A 9,591-nucleotide genomic window follows, 5' to 3' on the forward strand; every position below is an offset into this window, starting at 1 on the left:
TTACGATCGGTCCGTAGTCCCAAGATATGTTTTTCCTTTTATTCTCTATTCTCCGGATAAATAGCACTACTCGAAGGTTCCACCCTTTTCCGAGTTATTCCTTTCCGGGTTATTTCCGAACCACTTCCATTTCCTGGACATTCTCGTACATACATTGTCCCTTCTCTGCTGATCCCGCAGTAGCTAGGTTAGTATAAATACCAGCCGGAAATGTCGTGTACTTTAGCTTCGGCCTCCTGTATTACCAGTCACTTTCTATATCATTTCCCGGACTTCACCTAAGTCCATGTTCTGCACACTACGACTCTTACAACAAGTGTGGATATGGTGCCCCGGCCTGATTATAGTTACATCTTTCTGACGGGACCTTTGGTTATAAGTGATTATAAGCGAGGGCATTCTACCACAGGCAGAATATGCGCAGGGAACTTCCTACTACAAGCCCGTGCAAAGGCATTAATGCCTTGTGCAGTTGTCTGCTGCTAGCAGACACAGTGATACTCACCCAGATTTCTGCACATGTAATAACCTTGTTCATCGGGCCCTTGTCTCTCTGTCGCTGCTGCTGCTCAGGCTGCTGTTGTCACCACAGCACAACTCAGAGGCAGTTCTTCATTGCATCAGCAGTCAATAGCTCCTCACTGCCTCCTTCAATAAAAGAACTCTGGGCTTCTCCACGAAGTAAATAGCTGTGGACTATAGGCAAGGGCAAAAATAACTCATAAATGTGGGTGATTTAAAGGAGAGAGCCGCAATGGGTGGATAAGTGCCAGAGAGCAGGTTCATATTGCAGGAACTCACAAAAGTTGCAACGGGCAGATGGCTGAGTGGATATATGCTAGTGCTGCTAGCTCTGCGGTTCGGATTCCTGCCGTGCAGATCTGAAAAGCTGCAGAGAGTTTGTTGACAGCGACGACGGGCGGCACCAAAGCCTGAGCTTTGGAGCACCGGAGGACAGTTTTGGGCCTTTTACTGCCAAACGGTTACCACTGCTCAGTGCTCATAATTAAGACTCCAACCGTTTTGTTTGTTTACTGTGTATAAACGTTTATTACTGTTTACCATTTTCGTGTGTGTAAATGAAGTCATGTAAACTTGGTGTAAACGTTTATACACAGTAAACATACAGTTTCCTCTTATTGTTTGTAAAAGGTCTTAGGTCCTGTTCAGTAACACCTGAGTTCTGAAACTCGCTGAGTTTCAGAACTCGTGTGACTTCCGGCGCTGTCAGCCCAGTCAACGCGCTGTCACCTGCACATGTAATTACGCTTACACAATATGACAACCATTGTCTGCGGGACAAGCCACTGCTGTATTCCCTTCGATACTGGTCATGGCAAGAGCTAGGACTGTCCTTCTGACTCATGCTGAGCAACGGGGGAAGCATAGAGTGCTGGTTTCGAAGCTTTCCACTGCTTGCCTTTACTGCTGTTATATATTCCCAGGCTAGTACTTCATTGTGGTAGTATTACTTCAAGAGTGCTTCCACATCCTTTCCTTTGCTCTTCACCTGTAGCGGAGCAATGGCTTCTGCAGCTTCCAATAGCTGCTGTCACTAGCTTTGGCACAATGAGCAATGAGAAAGTTGAGGGAGGCAAGCTCCTCAGCAAATACCCATTGAGAACATTTTGTAGGCCCCCCAGAAAAAGCTGACTGAGGGTAGTAGCAGCAGTTCAGTGGGTCATATAAAAAGGAATAGTGCGACGAAGGTGCTGTCGCCCAATTGCGCGACACAGCAAGGCAAAGGCTTCATGGTTGTCACATACGGTCACAAAACAATCACGTCAAAGTCACATAAGCGCTTGGGTCTGAGTTCATCAACCCACGTGAGTTTGGAAACTCGAGTGTTACTGAATAGGGCCTTAGTGTTGTACATCCATAGTCTTGCTAACAGACTTGACCTTTATTGGGCTGAAGAGTGCATCGTACCATCTGTTCATCGTCTTCGGGCGGCCTCTTTGAACCCCCAAGCCTGGCGCATTGTATTAAGTGCCTATACTCTGAGACTTACTGGGAGTAATGGTAGTCTCTAACTTGTATTGAGCACAGTCTGAAGGCAAGCATTATAAATATAATATAATGTGTATTTATTGACTGCTCCTCTACATATAGTCTACTGTGGGCACTGGCAGCCTGCCTGCAAGAGTGCGGTATGCAGAAATGTCATGAGCCCATACTTCATTCAAGAGGAACAATATTAATATTATTTCAACCTCATTGAGCGATGACAGTACCACATGCGATACTAAGGCAGATTGACTCTAAAAAAGGGCTATCAGAGGTCCTCACCCATGCGGCAGTCTTCTCTAGGCCAGCTCTCGAAGTCCTAGTGCGAGAGTATGTCGTGTCACCCCCAAAGTGCCAGGCTAACACTGGATAGGTTATCGACCCACTTCTCAACGACGAGGTCAATGATAGGACATGCCAACCTTCTAAAGGCAGAACCACAAGCTTCTTACAAACCTCACAGATATCTTTGTAGGTCTTACCCTCACAGTACAGTGCTGCCTGGCAATACCGCTCCCACAGCTTGTGATTGCCAGTGTTTGTCCTCTCGCAACCTCCACTGGCCGATCAAGACTATTTGTGTGCTCGCAATCTGCGTACTATGCGTAGGGGACACCAGCGGGCCATAGGGATGATCATAGCATGATGCTTGAGGTACGGAGTGTTCAGATGCTACCTGATGGCTGGTCCGTGCTCGGGATGTGATGCACGCATTGCTCCTTCCCTGTACGCATGAGTAGGTGCACTATCTATACACGTCTGAGTCGGGCCTAGTGTTTGGGACATCAATATTGTAAGTAGGAAGCTGCAGCCTCGCTTTTCTCTTGCGCATCAAGCAAGCGCCTTGCGTTGCTCAAGCACTGACATTTGTACCTCTCTTTTCAAGCTCAAGTAGAGCAGTAGGCTCACACAGGTTTCTCAGAGGCTAATCTGGTGCAATCCACTAGAGTGGGTTAGATCCCTGTAATAACTGTTTGTTTACTGTTTAGAAACTGTTTATAAACATTTACAACCATTTACTGTGTGTTTACAAAAAAAGTTTACACGTAAACTAAATGGTTGGAGCCTTACTCATAATTATGCCGGCTTGTGATTATAATCATACCCAGCCCTGCTTATAACATGCTGTTCTGTGATTATATTCATTCGTTGAAAGTGTGTCAAAACGGTAAGCACTCATAATACCCCCCGGATGCTCATGAAGGTTATGAATATTATACGCACTGATCAGTGCTCGTAGCTCGAGTCAGATTTTCCTGATGTAAGCTACGATGCTTGGAAATATAATTAATGTGCAAAAATCAAGCATACAGCAGGTCACAAATTACTGGCCACGCTTCAAGATATCCGAGTCGAAAGGCGAACACCAAGCAGTAGTACCCAAAATAACCTTTCAGAGATATTGATGCGCCCGTCCGAATTTAGATATGCGCCCGCTCACGTGGATATTTGATGCGCCTCTAGATGCTAGCGCGGACCCGTTCTCCGTCTTAACTCCCGCGACACTCTACCGCTGTGTACGAACATCTGGCCAGGATTTGCCGTCCTACTGGAGGCCGTGCTGAACTGCGATGAAAAAGGGCGCGGGACTCCCTGCCGAGCTTTGGGAACCCATCGTGGACCTCATCGTCGCCACGTACATTGGTGAACTCTGGATGAGAATGCCTTCTACAGTAGTGCAACGGGCTTTGTACGGTGTGAGTCGAGTGAAACGTGCTCTGAAACACACTATGGATAGATGACGGTTGCGTATGGAAGGCTGGGCTGAGTCCGGTCAAGAGTCTCCTACGCGTTTCTTTCAAGATCCGACATACGACACTGAAGTCGCTCTCTCAGTTTCTCGGAATAGCCTATAATACGGATGAGCTTGGAAAGTCAGTGCAATCTCTGCTCTTATCGTTTCATGGCATCACCGCTGACGTTCTTCCTAGACTCGATGTTGACCCCTCTCAACCAATCGAAGCCGTTTATCAGCTATGGCATACCATAGACCCTGAGGTGCAGAACCGCGAGGTCTTCAGGCTGTCCGAACAATCCCAGATGATTGAGGCGTACGCCCATCTGGTCGCTGGTTTGGTACAATCTCGCGCCTTGCTTAACACAGTTATGGTGGCGCGCAACTTTGACGGAAGCATCCGCGAGGGAGTGGAGGTCGGGGACGGATGGATGGGCCTACGTTCACGCACGCTTGAACTTAGTGCAGAGCAACGTATGCAACACTGCATCGCCCTTCTTGGTACGAAGCCTCTTCAATTCTCCCCGTCTCTGGCAGAACATACGGAAATCCTGTCCTTGCTTTTCCCCCTTGGTACGTCGAAGTGCATGTATCTTGCACCGCCCCGCGTTGATGATCTTTGTGGTACAGCAAGGGCAGTATGGCATGCACACTATTTCATTGAGAGATGCTGCCATTTTGCTCGCGTACTGTTTGTCGCACCCAATGACGTCCCATGCGCGATACCGGATCCCGGATATCGTGATGTAACCAAAGCAAAAATTCTTCAGGAACATACACGCAGCTGACACATGTTATCAGGAACTCTCTCAGACGTTGTGGAACGGCTTTCGGAACGCCGAATCCTTCAGCCAAGTATTTAAACTCCAGGACGATCAGCTTTTGGCAAGCTTCGATCTCCTCGTTGGCCGGGAGATTGTGAGAGACTCTTGTAATCAGCTGGGCATCTTAACTGAGACGTTTCCTTTTCGCAGTTCATCGTTGCCTCCCGCATTTTCTGGGAAGTAATGAGCATACACGGTCCCGGAGATGTATATAAGGATATAGGAGCCTCTGCCAGGCGATGGAAAGAGATAGTCGACACTCGACTAGCAGCAAAACAGAGCTGAACGGATAGCACTACTTGTATCTTGATGTCATGTTACGTTTTGCGGCCATGTTCTCCCATTGCAAGCTGTGGACTTCGCCCAATTTTGGTCCTGAACGCTTGTGAAAATTGTATTTTCACCACTCTGCAGGAACCTACCGCGCCTTGCCGGTGGCTGCTTAGGAAGCGCTAATAGTTGTAGGTGTAAAAAACAATTGTGCATTCTTTGCTATATTTACAGGCGTCCGAGATTCGTTATATAATTATAAATACGGTATGTCAACAGAGCACCAGAACATCCATTGGAATAATGAGATCCAATCTACCGCGGCCGCTGACCCATCTCAACATCGTACTACGTCCAGTAACTTTTCTCGCACTCCCCACACATGCGCAGCCCAACGATTGCGATCTGAGATATCAAGGACCCATAGCATCCACGGCGATACTGCAAACATGCGAGCATGACCTACTCCAAATCACCACCAAGGGGCGACCAGAAGAACGTTAATTGCACCCACAACCTACGTCCCCCTGTCCGTAGTAGTCGCGACATGCAATCGTCTGCGCTGGTCGAGCCGCGGCAAGAGAGCCCTCATAACTGCACCAGGCTTGTCCGTCTCGAATGCGTATTCACAGCCCCCAGCATGCCCGAGCACGAACGTGACCGCGTATAGATCGGCGGCGTTGTGCAGCCCCAGGAGAACGTCCTCGAGCTCCGCGAGTACACTGCGCATGGGTTGCGTCTCAAGGTCATGCAGCGCCTGCGCTTCGGCGAGCGTGCACTGGAGCAAGAGGCGCAGTGGAGGGGCGGGGCCGCGGCGTTCTCGGAGACTTGCGAGCAGCGGGAGGATAGTTGTGCGCAAGTCGGGGGTGAGCGTGTCTGGCGAGAGGCTCAGCGATACCTTGAGGGTCTTCAGCGCAGTGCAGAGTCGCAGGTCAAGAGCGGAGGTAGGGCTGTGTGAATGCCACTCTGGAGGGGAGCGGGCCCTTGCAAGGTCTGTATGGAGCCGTGGAATCAGTGCATGCTAGTGAGGACGTTGGGGAAGAAAGACTTACATTGCTTTGCGGGAAAGGAGTCATGCATGATCTCGCACTCCAGGTGCTCGAGCCTCGGAGCAACAATGCTGACGAACGTCTGTAGCCCAAGCTTCGCCTGCAGTTTCTCGGGAATCGTGACGCGCACCCTCGCGTGGTCCGTACAAGCCATAGCCAAAAATGTGACGACTGCGTCATTCGTGAAGAGACAGTTGTCGAGCGTGATGTATCCAGCCTGCAGCGCGGAGCCGGTCGCCGCGAGACGCTGTGGGGACGGGGAGGGGCCGTCTCCAACGACATTCAGGATTCGCAGGCGATTCACACGGCGGAAGTGCGCGAGAGTGTCGACTATGCATGATGCCGGTATGTGCCAGAACTTGGCGGGGCCTATGCTAAGCGTGAGCTGCTCGAGCGGCGGAGGACACTGCAAAGAGAACCCGGCGGGCTGCTGTTGCGGGGAAAGAACGATGTCTTCGAGATGTAGAACGGCCAGTCGAGGTAGTACGCCGAGAACGCGGAAAAGCACTACGCCGTTTACAACGCTGAATTTACCCTCACGGATGTCCAGCGGTGAAGTCCGCACACGGAGGCTCCGCGTGTGCTTGGTCACGCGCGGAGACGCGTGCAAGAAGCGCAAGAAGGACGAGAAGTGTTTCTCTGGGCGCTGCTGTGTCTCGGCCCAGTGACAAGCGCAACCGCACCAGACACAGTGGAGTGGGTGTTTTGCGGCCTCACATGCCCCGCGTACGACGAGCCCACGCGTGAAGACGAGGTCACGGAAGAGGTGCTGCAGCGAGACTTCGCGCCAATAGCTCGACACCAGGCCGCATGTGCTCAAATACCGTCTGTCTTTTGGGAAGCGACGATGCGTGTCCCAGTACGCAATTTCATCTTCACGCAGGATCGTAAATATTACGTCGAGGATATCTCCCGGAAGGATGCCTCGTGTAGTAAGCGGCCTGCGACCTGTAGATCTCTAGTCAATTTACACAAGCATCCAAGATATCATACGAAAGACCACTTGCATCCGGAAAACGGAGGTTGACGTTGACTGAGACGTCTACGGAGCGAGAGCCGTGGGGGAACAGACTCTTGGGAGTGACCCTCCTCTGAAGAATCTCGCCGTCTAACAAAAGACGCGACTTTCTTAGCAGCTCTTAGAAGATTTGTCATGCTTTACAAAAGCGTTAGCATGCCTGAACAGCCATTAAATATCTGACAGGAGCTCACATTTAAAGGAGACAATCAATGGGCGAGCTGAGGCCAAAGATTGTCGAGTCCTGTCTGCAACTTGCTGTCAATAGTTTGGGGCCTTGCACCACACTCGTAGCGAGGTTTTATCCTCGGAAGTAGAGCGGGGAAGAAAGGTCATGGCATTGTTTGCGATGCTCGAGGGAGGGATCTTATAAACTTCAGGTCCCGGGTCCCGGGACGCCCATTTCGCGAGACCGCATTGCAATCTGCCTCAAAACAAGCATTAAACCACTTGGTCGCGACCCACAGGGGTAATATGCTGTGAAATGAGAAAAGGTCTGGTTTGAGCAAGAGTTTGAGATATTAATTTGTTTCAGAGATGTCGATGAGGCGCAACGAGAAGACCATGAAGGGCCGCGCAGTCGTTAAGAAAAGGCGCGCATGGCAGTTTCTGTGCAATACGTGCGCGTGAGTGCCGATCTATGGCCGGTCAGTCCCTCGAGGGAGCGGAAATATTGTGAATGATGGCAACATTGATCGTACGGGGACAAACGATGACGTCAGAATGCGGATGCGGGACGTTATCCAGCCTTATGCCCACAAAACCACCGTCGCCTACCCTACAAGTGCAAAGGAACGGAATCTGCATGACTTTCCTCCGGCGAACTGTCGAAATTCCACAGCTTGAACGACGCGTCTCTGACGGTGGGCGATGGCCGCTCCCGAGGTCGCCGCACGTTGATTTGCACGGTCGACACATTCTCGTCCTCACTTCCGCTGTTAGATTCATCGTCCGACTCATCTCCTTCGATGTAGTGCCTCGAGCCGGAAACGGACAGGAGCAGAGATTTCAGAGGGTGGAAGCTCACGGAGCCGACAGCATCTGATAAACCGAAAACTTGAGAGGATATGTTGGAAGGGAATGTGTGAGCGTCCCTACCCTTGTGTGCCCGGAAACGTAATTTGGGTTCGATCCGACCTGGGACCGTCTCATCCTCGACCACGGGAGGGACATGCTGGTCGACCGAGCCCAGGTCAAATAGTGAAATCTCCCCATGCTGTCAAAAGTTAGCCTTACATCCCCATTACTACAGACTCATTACTTACATGATCACCTGTGCTCAGCCAGTTTCCGGTGATATCAATGTCAAACCGGAGACGCTGATTAGTGCCGCTCCCTATTTGGCTTCTCGCTACGCTGCTGTCCCCGATGACACCTACTGAGGACCCTACAAATGTCTGAATTGGCTTCGTCACGTCCCCACGAAGGTCCCAGTTGTATATCGTATCATGTCTTCTGAATGACGCGTACAGCAGGTACGGCCTCGTAGGATTAAATCTAAGCTGCCTCAATCATGGATATAGAGGAGCTGAATAAAGCATAGAAAGCTCACTTGATTAACGCTGGCCCGGATTCCGTATTGCCCGTCACGCATGTCGCCGAGGAGCGTTGTAGGCACTTCGCCCGTTGTCTCAGAGAAAAGTGCAATATTGCTCGAGGACGGTGCGGACGGGCTCAGGGTGCCTGCCGCGTACATGCCCGACGAAGCATCTGGGGAGAATGCTAATGCAGACACGATGCCTGCTTGACAATCAATGCATGCTCGTGGGTAGTTTCTAGGATGGAGGCTACTAGCCTTTGAGCCCGTCTCGACTTTTCTTGGAAGGCGTGATATGGAGCCGCGTGCCCTCTCCCGGCACATGAACGTCGAACACTTCGATGGCGTCCTCGAAGCCACAGTATAGCCTGCTCAAGAGTCACAGGGGAAGGTTTGTAAAAGGGTAGAAGAACTCACTTTGTTGCCGTTACGTTGAATGCAAGGCTATGCGGAGCAATTTGGCGCTCTCTATGGTCCACAATTCTGTACGAAGCGCGAAGCTTCACCAGGTATCCTTAGCAATCCTAAGGGAACGGCAAAGATCAGATAGATTCTTACCCTGCCATCTGTTGCATCAAGAAGCTTGACAGGCGTTTCACGCACTGACGTGACGAAGCAAAATGCTGCAGGGTCGCGACTTGTAGCAAAAGGGTACCACGCAAAATCAAGGATAGGCGCAGGTTGTGGTAGCCTGCGACTCTTAACAGCTAAGGCGTTAACGGGGAAGTCTGTGAATTCTGAAGGGCTTTTATTGTTGAGTGGAAGCACTATGCGTTACGTACTGCAAGAGGCTTACAGGTACAAGTATTGAAAACTGGCGTCCTCGCACTGCGCGAGCGCGACGGAGCCATCTGGGCACCTACAAGACCCGCCCTGAGCCACAGCAATTAGATATCGAACATATGAGCCCACCATTTAGCCCATCTGGCAAAGTTATTATTCACGAGCAGAGAGCCGTCGTACTCGAGCTTCGGTGCCCTCGACGCGTCGTATGTCGGCATCTTCCAAACCGGCTGGCTGGTTTCGTCCTCCATAACTACGTCCAGAATTAAGCCTCGAGATTCTAGATCTCAGACTAGATAAGTGCGACGGATTAAGTGTGAGTTCATCGAGCATGCCAGTTTGGCGCACAATACGGGCGTCTGATACAG

The 9,591-nt window shown here is 50.7% G+C and overlaps 1 protein-coding gene across 1 annotated transcript; it reads right to left on the minus strand.

Annotated features, from left to right (window-relative positions):
* Positions 1-4,692: 4,692 nt before the first annotated feature.
* Positions 4,693-9,540, minus strand: PHACADRAFT_211560 (uncharacterized protein). The gene is made up of 11 exons (XM_007398576.1): positions 9,353-9,540; positions 9,237-9,299; positions 8,999-9,185; positions 8,858-8,940; positions 8,699-8,808; positions 8,456-8,643; positions 8,169-8,405; positions 8,002-8,119; positions 7,729-7,944; positions 5,889-6,833; positions 4,693-5,829 (listed from the first exon to the last, which is right to left on the minus strand). The coding sequence occupies exons 1-11, from the start codon at positions 9,472-9,474 to the stop codon at positions 5,354-5,356; spliced, it is 2,745 nt and encodes a 914-aa protein (XP_007398638.1). The 5' UTR covers positions 9,475-9,540; the 3' UTR covers positions 4,693-5,353.
* Between the last annotated feature and the right edge of the window lie 51 nt (positions 9,541-9,591).

This window comes from Phanerochaete carnosa (genome assembly GCF_000300595.1).
Source record: "Phanerochaete carnosa HHB-10118-sp unplaced genomic scaffold PHACAscaffold_8, whole genome shotgun sequence".
NCBI classification, from domain to species: domain Eukaryota; kingdom Fungi; phylum Basidiomycota; class Agaricomycetes; order Polyporales; family Phanerochaetaceae; genus Phanerochaete; species Phanerochaete carnosa.